Genomic DNA, 16,714 nt, shown 5'->3' on the forward strand with positions numbered 1-16,714 from the left:
CAATGCATCTTTAAAGGTTCACATTAAACTTCAGATAATAGTGTTTGTTTTTCAAAAGGCAAGAGTTAATTAATACAAATTAGACCTCAGGAAAAAGGATCAACAGGTACAGGTGCCCTCTTGGTCATTTGCCATCCTGTGTAAGGCTGTTCTTGGGCTGGGGCTGGGGCGCAGTTAAATGTCATGTATTTATGATCCCTCTTCCCTCTATTTATGAGGGAAGTATGAGAGTTGTATTAGGTATGATAGTTAATTTGACCTCGAGCCTCAAGGACCCTTACTTAAGACGTCAAAAAGTTTAGGAAGGAAAAGTAAAAGAGCTGTGCAAGCCCCTTTCAATACTCAAGAAATCTTGTGGCTCCCAGTCAACAGAGGCAGGAAAGCCTCAGTCTACGTAACACAGGCTGCATCCGTATGCATGTCCGTTGCTGGGTGTGTCCATTATTGCGCAAGTGCCTTGCTGTCTGCTGTCTGCGCTCAGAGCTGTGCCCTGAGAGGTGGTCCTCCTGTCCTCTTCATTCTTTCTCACTGACTGGGACTCAGCTGGTAGGTCCGCAGATCAGTCCTCCTGGGAATTTAGTTGTGAGTGAATGTGAGGGGGCGCCAGCGGGCTTTGGACAGGTCCTGCGGCCCAGAAGCCACAGTCCGTGGCTTCTGAGGGAAAAGGGCCTCGCGGTCGACGTCCGGCTCCTCCCAGGTCGCTACGCCGCATGGACCTTTGTCGTCGTGGCTGGGCTAGGAAGAGGGAGGAACGTGGGCCAAAGAGGGGAGGAATCACGTGAAGATGGGGCGAGTGCTGGGCGTGCTGATGGAGGAATCTGAGTGCGGAAACGCCTGGAACTCTCAGAGGGAGGGCAGATTCCCCAGTTCTCACCTGGGCAGTGGCCTGGCGAAGTGGGCAGTAAGGAAGGGGCCTGGAAACTAGGAACACTGCCGCCTGATAACCGCGGCCCCGAGGTCTGCAGAGTGCCCCACGGCGGTAGAGAGTGAGGAGCACGCCCTTCACTCTGCTTCGCAACTTCACACCTCCGCCAATGACATCTCGGGAAGGAATGGGAGAGGCTGTGCGTTCCAACTTAACTTGATTTTAGGGGGGAAATGGGCCTAGTAAATGAGAGTGGGGCAAAAGGTAGTCATTCCGGTTCCAATTCTCCACCTGTATTTTCCTAGATGTCTTCATGATGGAGAGTCTAATTGTAAAACCAAAACTCACAGAGAAGTCCTCTGTCTTGCCGTGAGCCTTGCCTGCTACCAGAGCCATAACATTAATGACTTCGCAAGCAGCCATATTTGGCTAAATTAGATGATACCTGAAAAATTTTGAAAATATCTTAAAATTAAGTCCCAGGGTAATTGTGAGCTTGCATGCTTTCCAGTTTAGCCATGGAAGTGGTCAAATGATACACTCTTACGTACATTTTCTGAATCACAGTATGCCACTTTCAGAGTGAAACATGAGTGGACATCAAAGAACAAGATCCAGATCTAGAGAAAGAAGAGATGATCAAGACTCTAATCATCCAATAGGGGCTGTGGTTGTGAGTATTTTAACATTTGATATTTTCTATTAGAAACTTATTTTTGTGAAAATGTTGTTGAACTAATATTGATATATTAATAAGGTTTTCCATGCTTATAAATGGTAATAATTGAATCTCGTGAAGTAAACATAGATTTGGATGTTTGCATTCTAATGTTACCTGGATGGTTATGTTTTTATATTCCCCAGAAATATTCTCTATGGCTTCCTTCTCCTGCTTATTCATAACACATTGTATACATCCATTCCAGCGTGGATTAAAATAGCTTCCCAAGTTTTTAAGGGTAACTCTTTTCTTGTAGTAACTATTAAGAATAAGTATATAGAATTGTGTAGGATAAAAAAATGTCTTTAGGCTTATTTATGGTAAGATATATTTGTATACTGAGTATATGTATGTTATTAACATGCATTATTAATAACAGAGCTTTTTATTTGCACATGCACTCATATTCCTAGGCCCAGGAGCCACCCAGTGATGACCAACTTCAACAACAGGAACCACCAATTGAAAGTCAGGATTATACACCTGGTCAAGAGAGAGACGAGGGAGCACTGGAGTTCCAAGGTGAAGGGTGGGAAAGAAAGAATGCCTATGAATGGAGGAGGTGTATGTATATATCATGTATTATGATATGGAAGTAAAAGGAGGGAAAAAAGCAATAGAAAGAGATCTCAAACATTGCCTGAAAATTGGCTGGAAAAGTGAAGAAGGCATAGTTTGCAGCCGGGGGCAGTCCCTTAGTATAATGCATTCGACCTCCAAGACTTACTTGTTATGCTTGCCAGAGCGCTTCATTAGCAAATCCAGGGAAACTATGTTTAATTTTAGTCAGAATTGTATACTATTTCACTAGTTAAATTTGATCTTAGAATATTGTCTGTCCTTTTTAGTAATTATATTAAAAGTTTAAGCAACTTGTAATAGCATGTGTAGAGTGTTAAGGCATTATATATATATACTATAGATCACATATATGAATATATATATCATATATATATCTCATATCCACACTAATTCACACCTTGGATTAAACTAGCTTGCATCGAGATATAAATCTATACATCATATGTGATATACACATCACATATGTATATCATATATAACACCTTGGGTTAAACTAGCTTGCATAGAAATATAAATCCCATTTGATAAGTAAGAAAACTGAAACTCAGAGATTGTGTCTTACCAAAGGGCACTTCACTGGTGGAGAAATAATTTGTATTTTATTCCAAAGTATGTATGCTTCTTACCATTTAGGTTGCTGTAAGAAAAAGTGAATGATTTTGCTCAAACTGTTTAATACTAAAATGTCTATACTGTGAGATAGCTTAGTACTGGCATAGGAATAGACCCAATTCAGTGGAACAGAATGTGATTCCAGAGAATGACTCAATGAATGATAGCCACTGTTTACTTTGATTGAAATTTGTGTATGGAAAGTTTAGTTAATAGCTGAACAATTCAGGATATTAGCATATAGGTAGCTGGTTCAGTATAATTTCTAAGTGGCTTTTAAAAGGTGGTTAAATCCTCTTATGGCTAGAAACATCAAAAGGTTAAGTACCTACAATTATCATGAAACAATTAGTTCTTCCAGGTGTGGCATTTTGGAGCAAAATGTTTACATAGCTCAAGCTGTAGATTATTTTAGCAATTCACTGTTGAAAGAGTCCTAGAATTATGATGACAATAGTACCCATTAAATTCTTTCCATTCCACTTCCCATTATTCTTGCTGGAAGTCAATGATTTTGCTGTATTCACAAATAATTTTGCTGTTGTTTTAAGAACTTCGTTGTATATGGAATTCATTTATGGAAAGTAACATATAAGACCTTTGGACCGAAAAGTAACTTTATTTTAACAAAGTAAGTTTCTTGTTACCTCCACAGGTTAGGGTTATGGGTGTCATGACTATAAAATATGTCATATGCTTACAAATCCATTCAGCTAATTCTTCATAAAATTATAATTTAAATGTAATTTAAATCTTATCCATGGTGTAAATTTCTGATTTCCTGGATAATTGATGTTTATTCCCTGATTGCGCTGTGGTAAAATATAAGGACAGCACATTTTGTGCTTTGTTCTTACAATGTCATTTAAAATGAAGGTTTTTGTAATGCAGGAAAACAAATATATGAAATCCAATCCATCCACAGCCATACCACCCTGAATCCACTCAATCTTGTCTGAAGTCCAATCCTAGTTGTTGTTAATGTTGTCAAAACTAACTCTTGTCTTCCTGAACTCCAACACAGTTGTCATTTATTCTTTTTTATTTTTAATTTATATTTTGAAAAAATATAAAATTTACAGAAAAGTTGCAAGACTATTATAATCAGCTCATATGCTTTTCACCGAGATTAACTAATGTTTACAGCTTTGCCACATTGATTTCATACCCACTATTCTCTTATATAGCCATATTCTCTTGGATAACCCCTGTATTTTTATTACATTTGGGGAATTCAACAACGAAAAATGCAGTTGTTTAATATATAGCTTATATTCAAATTTCCCCAGTTGTCCCAATAATTTCCCTTATAGATTTTTTTTTCTGATTCTAAGATCATGCATTACATATAGTTGTCAATCCTATTTAATCTCTTTTAATCTGGACCAGTTCTTCACTCTTTCTTCGTCTTTCAGGACACTGGTATTTTTTAAGAGAATGGATCAGTTGCTTTGCAGAGTGTTCACCAGTATGGGCTGTATTTTTAAATACTTTTTTTTTCACTCAACATTTATTCACAGTGACTCATGCCATGCAATATGTAGGTTTTAGGGATGTAAATATAATGAGAGAGATGATTTCAGCCTTGAGCTCATAATCTAGTTAGACAGACTCAAATGAATCACTAACTTAAAATGATAAGTACAATAACGTATACCTACAGAGGGTTCAACTAAGCTGTCTGGGGCAGTTGTGGGAAAAGAAAAGGGTGATAACATTTGGAAAACTTTGTTTTCTTTTTCTGATAAGACTCCTGAAATAATGTTCTTGAAATTCTTATGCATTGCATGTATTACCACACTAGCCTATAGGCTTTTATTTCATAACATTGAGGGAGTGAATATTATCATTCTTTTATTTATATTTTACGTTTTACAACTTAAATTGGTAACCTTTTTTATTTTTACATGCTAGACCTGGCAGCCTATCTCTGGGAACTGACTCGGTCAAAGACTGGGGGTGAACGTGGAGATGGTCCTAATGTCAAGGGAGAATTTCTGCCAAATCTCGAGCCTGTTAAAATACCAGAAGCAGGTAAGTTATTCATTAAAAATGCAAATTATGGGGTTTCTGTTTTCAAAAATACTATACATTTTATAATACAGAGGTACCACTACTGCTAATATAATTTAACAGAGTTCGTATATAAAGATTCTTTGAAAGATAGTTCAGTCCCCAAAAGCCTGACTTATAAACAAACAGAATCATAGATTCTACCACATTGGGTCAAAGTCACATTCAATTATAAAATGTGAAGGTACTTTCTTACTTTTTAGTGTAAGTTCCTAAACCAACAGCTAATAATATCAGATACTTTTATAAAGGTCTGCTTTTAATAAATACCTAATGAATTTGTAACAGATATTCATTGTATGAAACATGCTGAGGCAATTAAGTAGGCTTTAGTCCAAGCTCTAACAAAATTTCACTGACTTTGGGCAAATTCCTTATCTTCTAAACCCATATTTGCTCTTACAAAAATGGGTCAAAATCAAATATATTAAAATTTGAGTAATCAACTTAAGTATGTTTTATACATTTTTTTTCCAAACTTCTAGGCATTAATTATATGAGCTTCTGAATTTAATATAAACACTTAGTGTTTAGGGAAGAAATTATCTTGCATTAGTCTACTGCTTTTGCTCTACATTCCTGATCCATTCCATTAGAATATTTAGATTAAAAGTATTTTTCGGGCTATGTTCAGGAACCTATTGAACATATACTCATAAGAAGATCATTGCCTTAAATACATATGTTATTAAAAGATAAAAATATAAAATTATATGAGCATTCAATATAAAAAAATAAGAAATAGGCACAAAATAAACATAAGGGAAAAGTATATACTTAATAAAAGATAGGTATAAGTCATTAAGGGAAATAATTCAGCTAGTAAATAAAAGAGATTTTCAACATATCTATGAAGAGAGGATCCCCTAGTTTGCATAATCTTGAAGAAAATGGACAAAGCCCAAGTATACACAATAAAAAATAGGAACAAGACAGGACAGATATTGAATGTGTAATATAATTAAAAGTGGATGCATTCTTGAGCTCTAAACAATTTTCACAATTTGATGCAATGTTTGATATGCTAGCAAAACATAAAATTATTTACTATACCACAGTAGTACTGAATATTTAAACATGATAACATGGATGAACTTTTAAAACTTGCCAGAATTTTCCATCAAAATTATTTATCATTTAAAAACAAAAAAAAAAATAAGCTATTGTTTGTTTATTTGTATTTGGCTTTTCTAGATTCCTCAGTCTCTTCTCTTTCTCTCTCTCCTCCTCTCCCTCTCCTTCTGCTCCCCCTTTTGCCAAATTGTGAGAATCATTACTATTTCTTTTCAACACTTCATCTATAATGATAATGGTTTGCAACCAGTGTGACGATATAATTTATTGGACAAACTGGAATATTTTTAAATGTGCAAAGAGGCATTATTGATAATTATACTAGAACCACAGGTGAAAACAGGGACAAATGGTTAACCTACTTAAAACAACCATATAAGGAGTAAACTCATCAAAAACATTTTAGCGTTTTCCCACAACAGAAACAAAACAAATATAATACTAGCCTTTCTATTTATGTCACTTAAGCACTTTCAAATGTAGCATTACTGTTTGAGCTATCCTATATTCAAAACATTATTTCAAATTTCTTTTGTTTCCTAAGTTTTATGTTTATGTTTGGCTAGTTGGATTTTTTTCTAAAATTACACGCAGTTTTTAGTTTCTAGTTAAAACTTTCTTTAAATAGGTTCATTTGATCAAATCATTTTGAACTCAAACTCTTTCTCATACACTAGAAAAATGAGTGGGATTTTAAAATATTGTTAATACACCTGAAAGCCTACCTTCGAAGTCTCTATAGAGGTTTAACTGGATATAAGCCAGAGGGTTACCTTGTTATAGTTCATTTCATAAAACCAAAACTATGTCTTTTTTCAACTCGTAGTGTCATCAAAAAAAGTTCTGCTAAAAAATACTCTCAACTGTTATGTTTATCTTATAGGTGAAGGGCCACCATCGGTTTAAATGAAGACAAGCTGAAACCATACATGCAGTCTTTACGTTGGAAACTTGACCATTGAAATTCTCTCAATAAAGTTTCACAATTGTCTGCAAAGAAGTCTTGTGCAGCTTATGTTAAACTAGGAATAATTAGGTGTTTCATGCTTGTTTTTTGAAAATTTATATTCTGTTTGAACTGGTGTATAGAGATATAATTTTACGTAATGATTTTTCTCTCCAGAAACCTTGCTAAATATGCTTATTAATTCCAAAAGTTTGTCTCTAGGTCTTTTTGATTGTCAACATATACAATCATCCCATCTGTGAGTAATAATACTTTTCAGTCTGCCTTTTAAAGTATTTTACTCTTTATTTCCTTAATTCATTTTATGGCATTGGACAGACCCATCCAGTACAATGTGGAATTGAACTCGTGATAGTGGACACTCTCATCTTATTCCTGATAAGAAATGGAAAATATTCAACATTTTACCATGATTTGGTGTAGATTTTATCTGTAGATGTGCTTTATCAGAAGTTCCTTCTACTTCTAGTTTCCTGATAGTATTTCTCTTGGATATATGTTGACTTTCCCCAAAGAGTTGTACTTCATCGACTGTGATTATCATAGGATTTGTTCCTCTATTAATTTATTACTGTGGTGAATACACTAAGTACATTTAACTAACTTTGCATTTGTAGGGTAAACATAATTGGTTCTTGAAATGTTATCCTTTTTCAATAATCTATGTCCTAATATTTTATTTAGGGTATATGTATATATATATTATGAGTGAGATTAACTTACACTGATTTCTTGTACAATCTTTGACTTTGGTATCAAGATTATGCTAGCTTTTTAATGTGAATTGGGATGTAAAACTTCTTTTTCCATTCTCTAGAAATAAAATCGCCACAAATTGTGAGTTATGAAGGGCTAGGCTTTCCTACGCTCATCTGTTTCTGTATGGCTTCTGTCTCTTACAATTTTACATTTTAGGACTTCAAAGGCAGTGACAGAAGGGGCAGCTCCAGGTTCCCATCCCTTCAAACCTTATGAGGCACATCTTCTCTGAATGCTTAGATGCCTTTAATGATGCTATCACTCTGAAAGCCACCTGCTCATGTTTTTATGCTGATACTTTTCTCAAAGTATATGCTTCTGAAAGTGTTGTATAAGGAACTAACACTGTACATGATGACCTTAGCCAGTAATAGGATACTTTCATAAAAATTTAATCAACATGTGAATATAAAATTGTTTGACTTAAAAGACTTTGTTCTGAGTCCTCAGAAATAATACCACACATCTACAGCCATCTGATCTTTGACAAACCTGAGAGAAACAAGAAATGGGGAAAGGATTCCCTATTTAATAAATGGTGCTGGGAAAATTGGCTAGCCGTAAGTAGAAAGCTGAAACTGGATCCTTTCCTTACTCCTTATACGAAAATTAATTCAAGATGGATTAGAGACTTAAATGTTAGACCTAATACCATAAAAACCCTAGAGGAAAACCTAAGTAGTACCATTCAGGACATAGGCATGGGCAAAGACTTCATGTCTAAAACACCAAAAGCAATGGCAGCAAAAGCCAAAATTGACAAATGGGATCTCATTAAACTAAAGAGCTTCTGCACAGTAAAAGAAACTACCATCAGAGTGAACAGGCAACCTACAGAATGGGAGAAAATTTTTGCAATCTACTCATCTGACAAAGGGCTAATATCCAGAACCTACAAAGAACTCAAACAAATTTACAAGAAAAAAACAAACAACCCCATCAAAAAGTGGGCAAAGGATATGAACAGACATTTCTCAAAAGAAGACATTCATACAGCCAACAGACACATGAAAAAATGCTCATCATCACTGGCCATCAGAGAAATGCAAATCAAAACCACAATGAGATACCATCTCACACCAGTTACAATGGCAATCATTCAAAAGTCAGGAAACAACAGGTGCTGGAGAGGATGTGGAGAAATAGGAACACTTTTACACTGTTGGTGGGACTGTAAACTAGTTCAACCATTATGGAAAACAGTATGGCGATTCCTCAAGGATCTAGAACTAGAGGTACCATATGACCCAGCCATCCCATTACTGGGGATATACCCAAAGGATTATAAATTATGCTGCTATAAAGACACATGCACACGTATGTTTATTGCGGCACTATTCACAATAGCAAAGACTTGGAATCAACCCAAATGTCCATCAGTGACAGACTGGATTAAGAAAATGTGGCACATATACACCATGGAATACTATGCAGCCATAAACAAGGATGAGTTTGTGTCCTTTGTAGGGACATGGATGCAGCTGGAAACCATCATTCTTAGCAAACTATCACAAGAGCCGAAAACCAAACACCGCATGTTCTCACTCATAGGTGGGAACTGAACAATGAGATCACTTGGACTCGGGAAGGGGGACATCACACACCGGGGCCTATGATGGGGAGGGGGGAGGGGGAGGGATTGCATTGGGAGTTATACCTGATGTAAATGACGAGTTGATGGGTGCTGACGAGTTGATGGGTGCAGCACAGCAACATGGCACAAGTATACATATGTAACAAACCTGCACGTTAAAAAAAAAAAATTAAATAAGTAAATAAAATAAAAGACCTTGTTCTTTCCTTGAAGGAAAGTTTCTCTTTTATGCCCTTCTGTTCTTTCTCAAAGTTAATTTAGAGATTGAGAAGGAGCAGTGACAAATCTCTTTTTTCCTCTATAAAATTCTTTATTGGCCTGATATTCCCCATATCTCGCTAAGAAGCTTCCAAAGCTGCCTAATTCCAGCCTTACACCCTTATTACTGTACACAATGACAGCAGGTTGCATCTCTGAGCCCCATTCATATCCACACACATTTACAGTTATACAAGAAAAGACCCTACCTAAAATCCACCTTGCTTAGGGAAAGACACAGGATTATAAATAGCAACTATTTCTTCTACTTGCAAGTTAAAAATATTTTCTTGATCCAAAAAGACTAATAATCTATGGTTAAAATTTAAAAATGAGAAAAATGCAGGGTATATCAATTTTCACAAAATATGTGAGAGGTTCCTAGATGCTGGAGCTAGCTGCAAAGATTAGAAGTTAGGTAGGAATGAAAGGCGTAGTTGCTGAGGCAAAATGTCTTGGGTCCTACCTACACTGTCTTTTTATAGGCTGTAGCATGAAATAGCCATGGGTTTTCATCCTGGCTGTGACACAAACTGGCTGTGTGATAGTGAGAAAGATACTTACATCCTTTGGAACTGTTTTGCATTACTAAAATATAAATTACAATATTTACATTAAAGTATTACTATGATTAATAAGTGAGATAAAGCCAGGCATGGTGGCTCATGCCTATAACCTCAGCACTTTGGAAGGCCAAGGATTGCTTGAGCCCAGGAGTTTGAGACTAGCCTGGGCAACATAGCAAGACCTCATCACTACTAAAAATAAAATAATAAAAATAAATGAGTGAGATAGCACATATGAAGTAGGCATTACAGTATAAATGGATTTGGTTCACTAGTTATAGCCCATTTTTAAATTGATTTTTTATTTCATTTACTTTTACAATTATATCTCTAGTAAGAGATACTGATTTTGAATTTCAAGTAATTACGTTATATAACCAAATGAATCTGAGCTCAGAAACTAATTTGATTTAAGTAAACATTAACTAAATAGCAGTGTAGTTGGTATCAGACATGGCATTGTATCTAAAGTTGGTTTGTAAATGACAGAGGCCTGGCAAAGGCCACCTTAGGTCATCCTATGTGCTGAAAACTGCTCCTTGCTCTATGTGATGCCATTGAAAAGAAGTCAATGTTCTGGTCATGCAACACCACACAACTCAATATCAGAGTCTGTCTGTCAAGTGGTCAAGCAGTCCCTAAGGAGCCCTGTGGTGGCTAACTAGTGCCATAAGGATCACCACTGCAATTGTTAGATTGGCTTGCTACACATTGATAGAGTCAGCTAGTAAGAAGACGAGTTCAAATAGATCCAAATAGTTTACTACTTACAGACAGCACAAGCAAGATAAGCATTGTATCAGCTTTCTGTTTCCCTAGTCCCACAGTTTGACATTGAATCAGAGGTGCTCAGTAACAGTGCAGGTGGTGGGTCCTCTGCCATTGAGAAGTCCATAATCATACTTAAAGTCAGCAAACAATTTTATACCCAAAACTGTACCCTAAGGTGGGGCAACAAGGAACATCTTGTGCTCAACTACTATGAAGATGGATGAGTAATGATCTCATGTCAGCCTCCAGCAAGATAGGAGGCAAGTGAGAAAATTCCCTGTGGCAGGGTCACCAAGGCACCAAGGCTGAGCCATTCCCCTGGTGTCTGGCATAAAACAAAACACTATACGTATAGTGTTTACGAACATAACATTTCCAATACTGGTTCCACAATGGAGGGGATGCTTTCCCTGTCTGGGTCATTACAAAAGATTAATTCAATAAATATGGCTTGCCGCTGGCTATGCTTCAGGAAATTTCTGGAATGCTGGAAATGAAGAGACCAACAAAATGTGGTGCTTGCCATGGGTGATATCACATTCTCGTGGGACAGACATAAATAAACACAAAAGCAGTTGAAACACAAAGAATGAACAGGGGCAAGAGATCCAGCCAAAAATAAAAATAAAAATTTTAAAAGAGACTGGGGGTGGCACACCCAAGGTGGCTGAATAGGAACAGCTCCAGCTTCCAGCTCCCAGCGCGAGTGACAGAGAAGACAGGTGATTTCTGCATTTTCAACTGAGGTACCGGATTCACCTCACTGGGGAGTGCTGGACAATCAGTGCTGGTCAGCTGGTGCAGCCTGACCAGCGAGAGCTGAAGCAGGGTGAGACATTGCCTCACCTGGGAAGCTCAAGGGGGAAGGGAATCCATTTTCCTAGCCAAGGAAAACTGAGACACACAACACCTGGAAAATCGGGTAACTCCCACCCTAATACTGTGCTTTACCAAGGGTCTTAGCAAATGGCATACCAGGAGATTATACCCCACACCTGGCCCAGAGGGTCCCACGCCCACGGAGCCTCCCTCATTGCTAGCACAGCAGTCTGAGATCTAACTGCAAGGTGGCAGCGAGGATGGGGGAGGGGCACCCGCCATTGCTGAGGCTTAAGTGGGTAAACAAAGCTCGAATTGGGTGGCGCCCACTGCAGCTCAAGGAGGATGGCCTGCCTCTGTAGACTCCTCCTCTGGGGGCAGGGCATAGCTAAACAAAAAGTAGCAGAAACCTCTGCAGAGGTAAATGCCCCTGTCTGACAGCTTTGAAGAGAGCAGTGGATCTCCCAGCATGGAGGTTGACATCTGAGAATGGACAGACTGCCTGCTCAAGTGGGTCCCTGACCCCTGAGTAACCTAACTGGAAGACATCCCCCACTAGGTGCAGACTGACACCTCACACCTCACACTGTGGGGTACACCCCTGAGATGAAGCTTCCAGAGCAAAAATCAGACAGCAACACTCACTGTTCAGCAATATCCTATCTTCTTCTGCAGCCTCCACTGCTGATACTCAGGCAAACAGGGTCCGGAGTGGACCTCGAGCAAACTCCAACAGACCTACAGCTGAGGGTCCTGACTGTTGGAAGGAAAACTAACAAACAGAAAGGACACCCACACCAAAACCCCATCAGTACATAACCATCATCAAAGACCAAAGACAGATAAAACCACAAAGATGGGGAAAAAGCAGTGCAGAATGGCTGGAAATTCAAAATATCAGAGTGCATCTCCCCTCCAAAGGAACACAGCTCATCGCCAGCAAAGGAACAAAGCTGGATGGAGAATGACTTTGACGAGCTGAGAGAAAAAGACTTCAATAGATCAAACTTCTCAGAGCTAAATGAGGAACTATGTAACCAGCACAAAGAAACTAAAACCTTGAAAAAATAACAGATGAATGGATAACTAGAATAATCAATGAGGAGAAGACCTTAAAAGAACTGATAGAGATGAAAACCATAACATGAGAAATACATGACAAATGCACAAGCTTCAGTAACCAACTCGATCAACTGGAAGAAAGAGTATCAGCGATTGAAGATCAAATGAATGAAATGAAGCAAGAAGAGAAGTGTGGAGAAAAAAGAGTAAAAAGAAATGAACAAAGCCTCCAACAAGTATGGGATTATGTGAAAAGACCAAATCTACGTCTGACTGGTGTGCGAGAAAGTGATGGGGAAAATGGAACCAAGTTAGAAAACACTCTACAGGATATCATCCAGGAGAACTTCCCCAACCTAGTTAGGCAGGCCAACATTCAAATTCAGGAAATACAGAGAACGCAACCAAGATACTCCTCAAGAAGAGCAACTCCAAGACACATAATTGTCAGATTCACCAAAGTTGAAATGAAGGAACAAATGTTAAGGGCAGCCAGAGAGAAAGGTCGGGTGACACACAAAGGGAAGCCCATCAGACTAACAGCAGATCTCTCGGCAGAAACTCTCCAAGCCAGAAGAGAGTGGTGGCCAATATTCAACATTCTTAAAGAAAAGAATTTTCAACCCAGAATTTCATATCCAGCAAAACTATGTTTCATCAGTGAAGGAGAAATAAAATCCTTCACAGACAAAAAATGCTGAGAGATTTTGTCACCACCAGGCCTGCCCTACAAGAGATCCTGAAGGAAGCACTAAACATGGAAAGGAAGAAGAGGTACCAGCCATTGCAAAAACATGTCAAAATGTAAAGTCCATCAATGCTAGGAAGCAACTGCATCAACTAGTGAGCAAAATAACCAGCTAATATCATAATGACAGGATCAAGTTCACACATAACAATATTAACCTTAAATGTAAATGGACTAAATGGTCCAATTAAAAGACACAGATTGGCAAATTGGATAAAGAGTCAGGACCCATCAGTCTGCTGTATTCAGGAGACCCATCTCACATGCAGAGACACACATAGGCTAAAAATAAAGTGATGGAGGATGATCTACCAAGCAAATGGAAAACAAAAAAAGCAGGGGTTGCAATACTAGTCTCTGATAAAAGAGACTTTAAACCATCAAAGATCAAAAGAGACAAAGAAGGCCATTACATAATGGTAAAGGGATCAATTCATCAGTAAGAGCTAACTGTCCTAAATATACATGCACCCAATAAATGAGCACCCAGATTCATAAAGCAAGTCCTTAGAGATGTACAAAGAGACTTAGACTCCCATACAATAATAATGGGAGACTTTAACACCCCACTGTCAACATTAGACAGATCAACGAGACAGAAAGTTAACAAGGATATCCAGGAATTGAACTCAACTCTGCACCAAGCGGACCTAATAGACATCTACAGAACTCTCCACCCTAAATTAATAGAATATACATTCTTCTCAGCACCACATCACACTTATTCCAAAATTGGCCACAACGTTGAAAGTAAAGCACTACTCAGCAAATGTAAAAGAACAGAAATTATAACAAACTGTCTCTCAGACCACAGTGCAATTAAAATAGAACTCAGGACTAAGAAACTCAATCAAAACCACACAACTACATGGAAACTGAACAACCTGCTCCTGAATGACTACTGGGTATATAAAAAAATGAAGGCAGAAAGAAAGATGTTCTTTGAAACCAATGAGAACCAAGATACAACATACCAGAATCTCTGGGACACATTTACAGCAGTGTCTAGAGGGAAATTTATAGCACTAAATGCCCACAAGAGAAAGCAGGAAAGATCTAAAATTGACTCCCTAACATCACAATTATAAGAACTATAGAAGCAAGAGCAAACACATTCGAAAGCTAGCAGAAGGCAAGAAATAACTAAGATCAGAGCAGAACTGAAGGAGATAGAGACACAAAAAACTCTCCAAAAAATCAATGAAACCAGGAGCTGGTTTTTTGAAAAGATTAACAAAATTGATAGACTACTAGCAAGACTAATAAAGAAGAAAAGAGAGAAGAATCAAATAGATGCAATAAAAAATGATAAAGGGGATATCACCACTAACCCCACAAAAATACAAACTATCATCAGAGAATACTATAAACACCGCTATGCAAATAAACTAGAAAACCTACAAGAAACGGATAATTTCCTGGATACTTACACTCTCCCAAGACTAAACCAGGAGGAAGTTGAATCCCTGAATAGACCAATAGCAGGCTCTGAAATTGAGGCAATAATTAATAGCCTACCAACCAAAAAAAGTCCAGGACCAGATGGATTCACAGCTGAATTCTACCAGAGGTACAAGGAGGAGTTGGTACCATTCCTTCTGAAACTATTCCAATCAATAGAGAAAGAGGGAATCCTCCCTAACTCATTTTATGAGGCCAACATCATCCTGATACCAAAGCCTGACAGAGACACAAGAAAGAAACAGAATTTTAGACCAATATCCCTCATGAACATCGATGCAAAAAATCTTCATTAAAATACTGGCAAACCGAATCCAGCAGCACATCAAAAAGCTTATCCACCATGATCAAGTGGACTTCATCCCAGGGATGCAAGGCTGGTTCAACATACACAAATCAATAAACATAATCCAGCATATAAACAGAACCAAAGACAAAAACCACATGATTATCTCAATAGATGCAGAAAAGACCTTTGTCAAAATTCAACAGTCCTTCATGCTAAAAACTCTCAATAAATTCGGTATTGATGGAACATATCTCAAAATAATAAGAGCTATTTATGACAAACCCACAGCCAATATCATACTAAATGGGCAAAAACTGGAAGCATTCCCTTTGAAAATTGGCACAAGACAGGGATGCCCTCTCTCACCACTCCTATTCAACATAGTGTTGGAAGTTCTGACCAGGGCAATCAGGCAAGAGTAAGAAATCAAGGGTATTCAGTTAGGAAGAGAAGAAATCAAATTGTCCCTGTTTGCAGATGACATGATTGTTTATTTAGAAAACCCCATTGTCTCAGCCCAAAATCTCCTTAAGCTGATAAGCAACTTCAGCAAAGTCTCAGGATACAAAATTAATGTGCAAAAATCAGAAGCATTCTTATACACCAGTAACAGACAAACAGAGAGCCAAATCATGAATGAACTCCCATTCACAATAGCTTCAAAGAGAATAAAATACCTAGGAAACCAACTTACAAGGGATGTCAAGGACCTCTTCAAGGAGGACTACAAACCACTGCTCAGTGAAATAAAAGAGGACACAAACAAATGGAAGAACATACCATGTTCCTGGATAGGAAGAATTAATATGGTGAAAATGGCCATACTGCCCAAGGTAATTTATAGATTCAATGCCATCCCCATTAAGCTACCAATGAGTTTCTTCACAGAATTGGAAAAAACTGCTTTAAAGTTCATATGGAACCAAAAAAGAGCCCGCATTGCCAAGACCATCCTAAGCCAAAAGGACAAAACTGGAGGCATCACGCTACCTGACTTCAAACTATACTACAAAGCTGCAGTAACCAAAACAGCATGGTACTGGTATCAAAACAGAGATATAGACCAATGGAACAGAAAAGAGTCCTCAGAAATAATACCACACATCTACAGCCATCTGATCTTTGACAAACCTCAGAAAAACAAGAAATGGGGAAAGGATACCCTATGTAATAAATGGTGCTGGGAAAATTGGCTAGCCATAAGTAGAAAGCTGAAACTGGATCCTTTCCTTACTCCTTATACGAAAATTAATTCAAGATGGATTATAGACCTTAATATTAGACCTAAAACCATAAAAACCCTAGAAGAAAACGTAGGCAATACCATTCAGGACATAGGCATGAGTAAGGACTTCATGTCTAAAACACCAAAAGCAATGGCAACAAAAGCCAAAATTGACAAATGGGATCTAATTAAACTAAAGAGCTTCTGCACAGCAAAAGAAACTACCATCAGAGTGAACAGGCAACCTACAGAATGGGAGAAAATTGTT

General features: G+C 37.8%; 1 protein-coding gene across 3 annotated transcripts; it reads left to right on the forward strand.

The window, feature by feature from the left end:
• Positions 1–442: 442 nt before the first annotated feature.
• Positions 443–6,946, forward strand: LOC105493765 (PAGE family member 3). Of its 3 annotated transcripts, none has more exons than XM_011761638.3 (5): positions 443–546; positions 1,447–1,538; positions 2,000–2,108; positions 4,695–4,814; positions 6,811–6,946. In XM_011761638.3, the coding sequence occupies exons 2-5, from the start codon at positions 1,455–1,457 to the stop codon at positions 6,831–6,833; spliced, it is 336 nt and encodes a 111-aa protein (XP_011759940.1). In that variant the 5' UTR covers positions 443–546; positions 1,447–1,454; the 3' UTR covers positions 6,834–6,946. The 3 variants fall into 3 exon arrangements, with proteins under 3 accessions (XP_011759940.1, XP_011759939.1, XP_011759942.1); XM_011761637.3 differs by having other exon boundaries at positions 447–546; positions 1,433–1,538; XM_011761640.3 differs by lacking the exon at positions 443–546 and adding an exon at positions 926–1,064.
• The last annotated feature ends 9,768 nt before the right edge of the window (positions 6,947–16,714 follow it).

This window comes from Macaca nemestrina, chromosome X, assembly GCF_043159975.1.
Source record: "Macaca nemestrina isolate mMacNem1 chromosome X, mMacNem.hap1, whole genome shotgun sequence".
Classification (NCBI taxonomy): Eukaryota; Metazoa; Chordata; class Mammalia; order Primates; family Cercopithecidae; genus Macaca; species Macaca nemestrina.